Source organism: Thunnus albacares, chromosome 22 (assembly GCF_914725855.1).
Source record: "Thunnus albacares chromosome 22, fThuAlb1.1, whole genome shotgun sequence".
Taxonomy (NCBI): domain Eukaryota; kingdom Metazoa; phylum Chordata; class Actinopteri; order Scombriformes; family Scombridae; genus Thunnus; species Thunnus albacares.
The window spans coordinates 24420857-24433696 of NC_058127.1; the positions used below are offsets into that span (position 1 = coordinate 24420857).

Here is a 12840-nt window from a genome sequence, read left to right on the forward strand (position 1 = left end):
ATATATAATATTTATATGGCAGTTTTTGATGGGGACCTATTATGTCCCTAATATGCTCTATTGATACTATTTTAAAGCAAGCCCCAAAAATAAGTTCTTTGCTACAATGTACACATCAGCTACAATCTGCACATACTGGTATGGTTAAGGTTAGGGAATAATGGTGGTTATGGTTCATCTGTTCCAGATGACAGTTGACAACAGTGAGAAAAAAGTGGTGAAATCTTTGGTCATCAATCCTAAATGAGGGTTCCAGATCTCATGGTGATATGAGTCCTCCAACTGCCAATTTAGCAGGGATCCAGACCGCAAATTTTAACACAAATAGCCCTGTGTTAAAATCCTGACAGTGTCGGAAATTTAGGACCACAACCCTCCAATGCGACTGCTACTATGACCCACGTTTACAAACTACCCAATCAGAATATATCACATTATTACATGTATTACTCTGGCAAGCTAAAATATAATCTGGCACTCAATATGGTCCTCTTTTCCTTGTAAACTGACTCTACATTTTTCAATCCATAAAATTGCCAGTGCTGCGGCTAAAGTTTGTTTATTGTTTTGATGAAATTTTAAAAGATGAGAGCGATGCACATGGATGATGAGAGTTGATGGCCTATCTCTATTTGTATCTTTTTTTTTCTATTTACATTGCACTACTATGGTTCACCAAGCACCCATTGCACCATCTGATGGTATCAGGTGGTCTGACAATGACTCCCTTTCTTTACCCTTTCTCACACAGTGTGACATGAAAAGAACTTGCAAGACTGCTGCTATTGCACAGTGTTTAGGTGTAGCTTAACCCTAACCCATGGGTGAAGATAGTGGTTACGATTTTAAAAAAGCGAACATTTAACTGCTGTAATGGGACACAAACTAAGGTTCCCCCAATGAAAGTTTGGAAACACCAATCCACCAACCTGACCTCCACACCTTTGCTACATAAAGGACACACTGCCGGAACTGGATGTAAATCATGCATATTAGATCCTCCAATATGAATGTAACTCCAAGGAAACTAGGCTGTGTGTCTAATCTCTGTGACATGAAGTCCAATTTACAGAGAAAAGTTTAGAGAACCTAGCTAACGACCGCTAAACTAGACAGCTATTCCCACTAGAACAATTTTGTTTTGCATGTCCTCAGCGTTGGCCCCGAGTGTGCTAGTTGTTTTCACTCCAGATACCTAATTAAGATGCCAGTTAAGTAGTTGGCAGGAGTTAAAATACAGACATATTATACCACTCATCCCCCTGACTATATCTTCACCAGCTCATTATTCTTCTCCTGCAATCAATAAGGAAAATTACTGATCTGCCGAAGTCATGCAAGAATCCAAAATCTTGTGTGAATGAGTGAAAGACAGCAGGTAAGGAGGGGGTTAGGGGTCCCTGTATGGGCAGCCTCTGCAGGCCTGCACAGTCTCCAGGCTGGAGAGGAGGAGGAGGAGGGGTAGCCAGGGAGGGAAAAAGAGGGATGATTGGAGGGAGAGTGGTGTATGTTTCACTGGAGGCTGGTGAGGTCCCTGGCGTGGGACACAGGGAGCAATTATTATGATCCTGTCTCCGCTTCCCTCACTCACTTTTTAACACTCTTTTTCCCATTCAGTTCCAAAAAAGGACACAGCTAAATCCAAGGAAGGGAGGGTAGGGGGTGAAAACCAAGGAACCCCCTTGGTAGACTCCATCAGTGCATGAGTGTGTATGTCGAAGCTGCAGAGGTCGCTTAGCAGAGCCAGAAGGACTTTCCACCGCCATGGGGTGAGTACGATACTTTAGTGAGGATGGGGGCTGCCGGTTTAGACAAACCGCAACCACATTTATCCGCGAGTTCCCCATCGCTAGGACTAGCAGCGTGTGTGTGTGTTGGTGTGTGAGGGAGAGTGATGGAAGGAAGGAGAGTTTTGTGTTGTTTTAAAGAGGAAGCACTGATACTGGACTGTAATGAATCTGACTGCTCAGACTGTGTGTGTGTTTGAGCAGACCTGTTACTATAACTGGCTACATAATGGAACAATCTGAGTGTAATTCCTTCTGAGGGTAGACTTTTACACTGTGCCGAAAGAAAAGTGGTGCTGGCGTTGGAATAAAAAACACAACTTAAGAGGACTGCTGTCTCAATCCTGCAAGGGGAATTTGAAGTTCAAGTCAGCCTCATTTGTGACCTAACTACAGTGGCACGGTTTCATTAAAATACTGCCAGACTGAGCATGTCAACTCTCTCTTTGACAACCCCTCATCTCCTTCCACTTGGCTTTGCCCAGGATGATTTTTCACATGTAGCCGTCGCCCGCCCACACAGACTAACATAAATAAACACATGCCGTCACTTTATAAAAGAAAAAAAAAAAGTCGGCGCACATCCCAGAGTCCTGCACCGAGCAGCACCAGTTCCAATGAGGTCGTGGGACTTGTGGGCTGAATCTGAATCATATCCAGGAATTGAGGGACGGGGCTTGAGCACCAAAGCCAGGAAATCCTCACCTTTGACCCCCCTTTTTTGAGAGCCGACTATTGTGATTGGCCGAGCCAGCTGAGGCGAGCAGAGACTTTCGCTTGTGGACTGGTCAGTTTTTCTTTTGAACTATGCGTGGGTGTGTTTGTGTACTCTCTACCTTCTCTCCCCTGCGCTTTCAGTTTACTTTTGCACCTTTTTTAAGCATTTTCTGTCAAATCCAGTCAGATTCTTTCCCTCTTACACTCCTAAACACACATAAACATGTGGAATTTTCAATACCTCCTTAATGAGCTCAGAATTCTTGACATTTTTCCTCTTATCTTCTAAAGCAGCTCATCAGTTCTGGTGGCTTATCAGTGATGTCAGCCTTGGAGAGGTCAGCATCCCAACTTGTTTGCTACCTGAGCCCGTGGATGAGTTTGTTCTGACTATATAAGGCGTCTGTTTTCTCTCCCTTGGTCTCGCTCCTCGTTCTGCGATCCAGCCTGCTTAACAGTGGAAATATCTCAAGGGGCCTTTTTGCTTTTTTTTCACCACATAGGATCAGAGATGTTTATCTGCAGAGTTCTTTGGAAATGATCGAGGAAGTGGATGGGTGGATGTCGCACGTAGGGCTGGTCTAGCTCTGAGCCTTGATGTGTGCATGCTTGAGGAATTATAGGTTTGGAGGGAAATGAAGCAAAGTGGAAACTGTCTTTGCTGCTAAAACTCTGGAGCGTATTATTAATATTATTTTTATACCCTAATTAGAACATCAAAAGATCGACAGCTTAGCTGGAATTTTGCTCCATTTATGTTGACTGAAGGCTCTACAATTACCGGCTTACAGTGACAAAACCCCATGTTAGCTCACTGCGCATGGTTCAAAGCTGTACTATGCACAAGGCTGCTCAGTATTTTTTGTATTAAAAACCTCATTTCCAGCAGCAGCAAGCAGCTGTTTTCAGCAAAAAAAATGATAAACCTGCCAAATACTGTTGGCATCAGACCCCTCCAGCTAGACATGTTTGCTCCCTCTCCATGAATTGTATAAAACATTATTAACATAATACATGAAGAAAATAGTTTAAATTTAATACCTTGGTGAGAAAAAATCAATAATATGATAATTGTTTTGATGAACTGATGATCTATTCAGTTATTTCTGTACCCTAATGCTATAGTTTAAGGTAACAATTACTGAAATAGTTTAAATGGGTTTTGTTAGTTTGTCTTTTTCTGTTGGTGTGTCAGTTGTTAGCTTGTAATGTCTTGGCTAACGTGATGTTTGCTCTTGTCTTCTGTGTAAAGTAGCTGTGCTAATGCTTCATTCACACAATTTTGGCAGAATTGGAAGAACAGAAATACTAGCCGCTAGTCTGACTTGAGAGTGACCAGGTAAATAGCCTAAATTAGATATCATTGTGCTTTGCATTTGTGACGGTTCATTAGCAAGTGAAAGCAGTTACTAGCAAATCGTGTATAGCGCCTTTTAGCTGAATTGATTGTATTAGTGTTAATATTCTGCTGGTGATATATTCTTCTGTAGTTCTTTTTACCAAGCAGGAGATATTGTAGTTCTTAGAAATGTTTCCAACTCAGACCCTGATGCTTTCTTAAAGACTAGCTAAGACTAGCTGGAGAGGAAAATGGAACATCTAAAGAACCAGATATTTTTCTTGGGAGTTGGTGGAGATCAAAACAGAGTTAAAATAAAAGTGAATATCGGAAAATAAAAGTGAACTGATGAACTTATATTCATCAAGTGGACAGAAACAGAGCGCCAAATGAATGCTAATGTTGCTTCATGCTGGGCCATAGCCACAACTTTAAGAATAATGAGGTCATGAATCCAAGTGGTAGCAAGTTTTTTGGTCAGCGATAAAGAGTGTTTGAAATGCCAAAAGTCATTCATCCTTTAAACTCTTATCTGTGTCTGCTGTGACTGAAGCCATGCTATATTTCTAACCTCTGATTTGATATAAACACTCTGAACAGTCATGTCTGTTTATAGAGGGATGTATTTGTTCTTTCTCCAGCGGGAGAAAACCCTTTTGGGTGTAACGGTTTGATTAATGGCCCTGCTCTTCGGCTAGATTTGGATTAGGCCTGCAAGCCCCGCTTGGAAGTTATTACTTTATAATGGGAACATGTAAGCAAAGGCCATGTGCTTTTCATCACTCCAGGAACGACAATTGCATAATGAAAAACAAAAGGAAAAAAGAGAAGATCGAAAATGTACATACAGTGTGTGATGTTTGGAGATGAACAAGTGTCGGCATAAGTCTGTGTTTTTGTAGTTTGAGTCACATTTCCTCTGTTCTTTCTTTCTCTCTTTCTTTTCTTTTTTTGGTGTGTCTGCAGTCATTTCTTTCGAGGTTACATGAGTCACTTATTCCCTCTGGGGGTGACAGTGATGGAGCCAAGTTCCCATTGTGTTCATCCCGAATTTCCATTTCAGGATGCAAGCTATTCCAAGCCATACTTGGTTAAAAATAAACCTCAAAAAATGAGATGAGATGTAGAGGAGAAACAGTGATCCAGGCAGAGAGGGGAGGGAGTGGAATGAAGCGAACAGATGTGGAAAAGCTGTTCCATGCTTCGTTTAGCTCATCTAGATATCCACTGAATGTGGCAGACTGTGCTAGAGACAAGTCAGAAAGTATCGATTTTCATCCAGGTCTTGAAACTGATGCTGAGGCGAACAAAGATTGAGTTTTCACGCTTCTGTTTGACACCTTAACACCACTGGCGAGTTTTGACATCAGTTCCAGAAACACGTAGATGGGGAAAGCCGAGATGTGTGAAAGTATGACTTACACTGAACAGACTGTGTTCTCTATGGTACCCATCATAAGCTATAATAGCAGGACAGAGCCTGACCAGCTGGCTCATGTGTAGAATCTAGGACACGTTTCCGCTGGAGAGGTGAAGTATCAGCAAGCCGGCGTCTCAGCGTTTATGTGAGCTGGGAAATTGATTCAATAAATCTGTGAATGGGTGAGCATAAACAGAATCAGGTCCGCAGGAAGAAGTTGAATAATTTGAATTATTATAGCCATGACCAAAGCTGTCTCTTGGAGACAAAGATTCACAGTCTTTATTTTTTTAGCTGCAAACTCTGCACACCTTCTGTGTAATATATCACTGATAATAAGAATGCTCCAGACATGTGCTCAGAAGGTCAAAAAGATAATACTGGCCTTATATAAGCAACTTCATCTCATGGAATGTTCTTACACTGTCATGTTTATGCCCAGCAGAGATTCAGTGCGCTTCAAACTTTTTGCATATTTGAAAATAAAGTAGTAATTGTGAAAGTGTGTGAAAGAATGTGAAAGTACTTTTACAACTACTTCAGTTACATGATAATATTTCACAAAAATGAAAATTAGAACTTTTTCAAGGCAGACATTTTGACTAGCATGTGAAACTAACAACATTAGTATTCATTTGGATTTGTGCCTTTGTTCACCTTATGAATCTAAACCCAATATTCACTTGTCTTTTAGCTCTGTTTTGGTCTCCACCAACTCCTAATAAAAATACCTGGCGATTTAGCTTAAAATCTCCACTATGTACATTAGCTAGTTGCTAACTTTGTCTGCTGTTGCCAGGTGGATAAGCTAGAGTGGGTTTATGAGAACTTGTTTGCTTAAAATAGCTGCCTTGCAGGGCTGGAAATGAGGTTAATGAGAGGGAATCAAAGTAGTTGTCAGCCTTAAAACCAAAATATTGAGCTGAAAGAGGCTAAAAAGCCATGCAGAGCTGAGGGGAATGACAGAGTTAGTTAATAACTGTCATTAACAGAGACTCACATTAGGCATCATTTGACCCATTGTTCATATAAAAATATTGATTAGTGCAGCTTAGTGTCCTTAGAAGCCATACTTGTGAGGCATCATACCAGGGTGCTGGAACCCACAAAACTAAATGGAGTTCATCCTTTATTAATGGTATTAACCTGTGCTTTTCCTGAAAATTCAAAATGTCTGCGATAAAAACAGTATCATTTCTTTTGCTTTAACAGATTTTTGTTTATATTTATGTCATCAAAAGCCTATTCTCTGATTTGATTTACTCACTCTTTGTTGATTTGTGGCTTTAGAGAGTTCAAATTAGAGCAAAATAGGTCTTTTAAAAGAAAAAATACATATGAAAAGTCATTTGCATTATCAATTCAGTGGTGGCAGGGTAGTGGTGGCCTAAAGGTAAGAGAAGCGAGTTTGTGACTGTCAGTTCAATTCCCGGACCAGCAGGATAAATCTGGGTGGGGAAAGTGAAAACGCAGCACCCTCATTACCTCCAATGAGGTGCCCTTGAGCAAGGCCCTTAACTCAAAACTGCTCCAGTGGAGCTGCTCAGTGGCTGGCAGATCAGGCTGTGGTTGTACTGAGCAGCCTCCGGGTGTGAATGTGTGTAACTGTGTGAATGTGATCATTGTGTTCCAGCAAAAGGGGGGCTTCCTCTCGGTGAAACTTTGCTGAATAAATAAAGGTTAAAAAAATCTTCCCTGAATCGATCTCTGGCGACAACTATCTGTATATCTACCTCATTTATTTTAGGGTTTTTGGTTGGGCTTCTTTGAGGTTGCTACTGCCAACCTCAAAGAAGCCACTGGGGGGCATCTTGTCTTCATGTACACTTCAAAATGACATGGGGATTACCTGACTTATGGTGAATCATCAGCAAGCAAAAGTTAAAGTTAGAATTTATCCATATTTTAATTTACGTACATCATCAAAGTTTACAGCATCTAGCATACAGCATTTCTGTTCTTGCCCCAACCCTTTATTTTGTGTAGACACATGTGCTAAGTAGGTGGTTCACCGCACTAACAAGACATTACAAACATTGTTGACCAGCCCATCACTCAGGTCCAGCCACACATTAGTCTGTTCATTAACTCTGTAGCAAACCCAGAGTCAGCTGAGTCTCCCAACACTGCTGGTGTCTTTGAGGACAAAATCACAGCAGTGGTTACTTCAGGTTAAACATTCCCACAGTATGGTATATGGTTATGTTACTATAGTGTTGACGCAGTACGTAATGCAGATATACATCTGGTACCATCATCTGTGGCTGTGTGCGCACTGTTCACACCAATTACATGGACATATTCTTGCGAGTCAACAAGACTATCACTCTTGAAGTCAACAGAAACAGGAAAAGCCATATGTGATATATAACTTGGATAAAACTGACATGGATGTGTGTTGTTTTCTTCTTTGTGGCGCCTTGTACTTTTGTCTTTACAAATGTGTATTCTGTTTGGTTGCTATGTGTTTTTTAAGGAGGCAGAAGAGGAAATTATTAGTTTGGAGGTACCACAGATCAGCAAGCCAATCAACAACAATGAGCCATGCACAGTTGGCATGGCCACAGACCATAATGTTACTAATTCTGACAGGAACAACCAGCCTATGGGTGTGGAGGCTAGGGTGGTCAATGGGTGTGTATCGCCTCCCATCACAGAGCTGCAATTAAAGTTCATAAACACAATATTTCCCTAACCGTAACCCTACTATAGAGAGTGATCATTTTAAATTGCATTGGACATGAATAAAATCGTCATCAAATGTAATCCAGGGTTTAGCAGAATCATCCAATATTAATGTTTTTGTCTGGTAATGGAGTTGGGTACTTACACAATCAACAGAGGAAGAGACGGGTTCAGTGGAGGTCCGCAGCTCATTTTAGAATAGGGTTAATCCTGCCATGCAAACAAGCACAGGATAAATTCAACATCCAACAAAATTTAAAAACTAGAAAAGTGTTTAAGAACCTCATCTGCTACCATATATGTTTTTTTAAAAATCCTTAAATGTTTGGGCATCTGTTTGTTCGATAGGTTTATAGATTTATCAGTCAATATCGATCAGACACCCTCCTGTTTGAGTTTTTACCAGAACATATGAGCAGAACAACAGGTGGTCCTCCTACCATTCTCATAAGAGTTGTTTCTGCAAGCCCACCCTTTCACAGCTGAATGCCACCCGGCTCAGTGTCAGCATCCAGAACAGACCTCCGCGGGCGGTGATGATTATGATGGATGCCAAGGACCCGCTTTTCCCCAACACGTTACTTAACACCTACTGCTGGCTATTCATCAGCAGGCTGCAGCACCAGGGCTAATCCAGTTAGCAGGGCAGGCGTGGAGCACAGGAGCCCACTGAGGGAATAGAGTGCACGGGTGTATTATTTTCATCTAATAAAATGCCACTGAAACATGGCTGCAGTGATTTATTCTCTTTGTGACCAGTGTGGAACATTTTCATTTTGTGGGTAACATCTTACATCTTTTTTATTTTAAAAGTAGGGTTTTATTTATGAAGTCTGGAGTGTGCCACCAAAATAATGATAATACATTGAAATAAAATGAAACAACTTTTACAAAGGTAATAAATTTATCAACTTTAAAATAATCTTATGAATTGATCACATAAATATAATAATTATATTTTTTTAAAGCTAAAGAAAAAGGTCAAAGTCACACACCTTTGACATAATATGACCTTGTAGAGTTGATATGGCTAACATGCTAGCAAACATGCCTGTTTACATATCCAGCAGACACAGAGCAACACTAGCATTTATTTGGAGCCGTGTTTCTGTCCACCTGATGAGTGTAAGTCTTGTAATATGTAATATTCACTCTCCGCATAGCTCTGATTTGGTTTCCAGCAACTCCTGAGAAAAAACTGGTTTTAGCTGCTAAATGCTCCACTTAGATCACCAGCTAGTTGCGAACATTGTCTGTCTGTTTTTTGGTGCTGGGCAGGTGGTGTACAGCGGGTTTATCTGCATAAATCACTCTAATGCCAAGACTTTTTGCCTTTTAAAGTGGTGTAGTATGTGAAGATGGTGACTGATGGTAAGGAAAATTAGTCAGGAGATGGTGTGATAGTGTTTTCATGGTTCAACTTCAGTCTGATGCCAAGAGAGACTGAATATATATGTAGGAATTATGATTTAGATTCTTAGCATCATGCCTATATCAAGAAAAATATCTGTCCACTACAACTAGAATATAAGCAGACAGATACAGTATATTGGTGTAACTCCCATCCTGATAAGCAATCATAAGTGTTGTCAGAGATGTGTTCTTGTTTTCTTCTTTACAGACTGAAGTTCACTACCTCTCAGAAAGTTTATCTGCTTGTTTAAGCACTTACTAGTAGATAAAATTCATTATTGCCATAGTCCTTCCCTTGACATCTAGGATATCATTAGGAACTGGATGTACAAGCAATGATAGTCCCACAGTTTACACACATTGCACAGAGTGATCAATATTAGTTAATGTTTAATGTACTGTATGACATAGCGATATCCCAGGTATGTGTGCAGATGAGGACTAAATCTGTGTTATTCTATCCCATTATTGTGGTCCTGGTCTGTAATGTTCATTACAACTGCAGTTCCATTTCTTTTTCTCATGAAAACTGAGTAATGCTTGAGTCATTATTATTATTATCTACTAGGATCATTTACACTATTTTTAAGAGGTGGTAATATTTACAGTAATGTACTTTTAGTTAGCGAACATATCGTCTGACTTGTTTAGCAAACATTTTCCAACTTGGCAGCAATTTTCATTCCAACTCTTTTTCAAACACTGTTTGTGTGGTATTAGCTTCGCTATCCAAGTAGACTGGACGAAGGTTAGTTGGCAATCTTTGCACAAAAGGACTACAAAAATTTGTATTCATTTGTAGAAAGCCAAATTTAAAATGGTACTTCTGGGTTCTGTTTCAAAGGTAGAAAACTTAAATTCACAACAGGAATTACAAAACTCCAGCCTCGGAACATAACTTTATACAGCATAATGTTGTGCGGTTTACTGCATATATTTAGATAAGAATGTTTTTTTAAGAAACAAATTAGTAACTTTGTTTATGTAATATCTCTGTTTTTAGCAAGTTTTTAATAAACACCATTTCCCATAAGCCCCAGCTGATTGCGGGTTAAATGTTAGGCCTGAACAGAATAGGCAAGTCCATGGATGAATGGAGAGGTTGCAGTGAGTTCAGACATATTTTTTAAACAGGAAAGATTACAGCTAAAAAGTTTGAAATATGACATTAGAAGAAGTGTTGGTTGATATCATGGGTACTGACAAAACCAAGTTAAGATGACAGAAGTGTCCGCTCTGTTGCAGTGGTAAATTTTCATGGGAACTGTAGTTTTGTTACAATCAAAGGGTTTTGATTTGTAATAGCAAGTGTGGTAGTGGATGCTAATTATGGATAAATAAGGACATCAATACTGTGTAAATTCAATTAACAAATTTGCACCATAACTACATTTTTGTAGATCATCATGACAGGACATACTACTGTAGTATAAAATGATGATTATAATTATGAACATGAACATTTTTAGAATACACCCTTCATGAAAGTGAGTATCCTTATTATCTATAAACATAATTTCAATAACCCTCTGACAGACATCTTGTTGTCACAATGGATATGTAGCATGTTGGAGCACAGTACTTCATATACTTCCACATCCTGTGAACATTCATTATATGTGTCAGAGCCCAGATGGGGAAGCTAATATTGACTTTAAAGGAAGCCCAGTGACGCCCTATATATAGATGTAGCATTTAGCACGTTTACATCCCCCTTTATATTCCTGTAGCAGTCCTCGATGAGGACCTCAATGATTCCATCACCGTCCGTTTGATACTCTATTTCTCTTACTGATGAAGATTGGTCATGCTCTACAGCAGTCATCTCACTTCTTACCCTGTTTCCTAGCAACTAATGACCCTCTGATGGTTTTTAATACACCTTGTGCTTGGTGGGGAGGGGGCCAGTGAGGGTTTTTACAAGCATTGATCATTAAAAGTTGATGTGAGGACTGACACACTTTTCTGTGGAGTGGGCATATGTATAAGAACAGTTGAAGGAAATGTAGCAGGCCTAAGGTAATTTTGGTTCTTACAATTTGGTAATGTGCAGATATGTAATGATGTGGTTTGTATTTTTCCTGGTTCAACTTCGACCCATCATACTTACTGAAATATGGTTGACAGCACTATCAACTGAGCCACTGTGCTACTCATTTGACTGTCAAAACTTAAATATGTAGGTTGTAATTTATGAAAATTAGTTTTATGTATCTTTTCTTCAAATGTGGATTTAGCTGCTCAACATGTTGGACATGTCGCTCAGCATGCAGCATCTTGTATTTCAGTGATGTTTTCTCTTGACATTTACAAAAAGGTAAGCTAATGTAACATTATAAAGAGCTGTGGACGTGGATGTAACTTTTAATGCTACTTTCAGCTGGCTATCTTTGGTGTTTATCCATAGGAATTAGCAGAATTAATGTAGGCTGTCAACTAGTGCTGGGAAGTTTGAGTGTTTGAATTGTCTCAGCACATTCAAGTCCGGGCTTCTAAATGTATCAAGTATTTTGAGTATTTTGAGTTTTCTAGTACTGGGTGTTGTGCACGTCTCAGGCCACTATAATGCAGGATACTAGCCAGATGTGTGTGTGGTAGGGGTGTGCCTGAATCCAAATACGTTATTCAGCAAAGCACAAATAGTGTTTTTTTTACGAGCATTTATTTCATACAAATATTTTAAAAATTATTTGTTTTCAGGAAGAAAAAAAAACACATCAGATCGGTTTCATCACTATCTCAGTTTTTTCTCCTCTGCACCGCTGTTACGTCTATCAGCAGGTCTCAAAGAGGGGAGTCACATCCACCTGCTACATGACGCACATTCCTTATTAGGACATCACTCCCAGAGTTGGGGGTGTTCACCAGAGATAAAGCTGCGCTAGTGACACATGCAAAGTGCTCTCAAGGAACTCTCCATAATCTGTTGTTTCCCTTCTCCTTTCCACAAATTTAGGTTGTAAATTACAGTTACAAACTGTCTATGTGTTATGGGTGTATAAATAATTTGTGATGCACTTGATTTTCACTCAGTAGTCAGCGTAGTTGTCTATGATCTGAGTCTCAAGTTCGAAAAATATAGACACTTAATTTAATAAACACTTATTTTAACACTTTAATATCCTAAAATTAAAAGTGTAATAAAAACAAAAACTGTATTTTTACAGCTTTTTCCGCTTTTATTCAAATACAAATATAAATAATTTTGCTGCCCCAACAAATATAGATACAAATACAAATACTGGGCTCTCTGCACATCCCTAAGTGTGTATCAAGTGGTATTACAGAGGAAACGGTTACAGTGATCAACCACTTCTATGGATCAAAAAGCTCAGGACAGAAACATTCCTATACAAATGCTGTTTAAATAATTTGCTTATAGTAATCAAGTATAATCAAGTAGTCCGCTTACAATGTTCATTTTGGGTCTTTTCATACATGAAAACACATGGAAAAAAATACATAAACTATATGAAAAC

The 12840-nt window shown here is 39.4% G+C and overlaps 1 protein-coding gene across 1 annotated transcript in view; it reads left to right on the forward strand.

The window, feature by feature from the left end:
• Positions 1-1514: 1514 nt before the first annotated feature.
• pde5ab (phosphodiesterase 5A, cGMP-specific, b) overlaps positions 1515-12840 on the forward strand; it is a 95392-nt gene continuing 84066 nt past the window's right edge. The window contains exon 1 of the mRNA XM_044341138.1: positions 1515-1769. Coding sequence (XP_044197073.1) covers positions 1765-1769 — 5 coding nt within the window. The 5' untranslated portion in view covers positions 1515-1764. The remainder of the gene's footprint in view (positions 1770-12840) is intronic.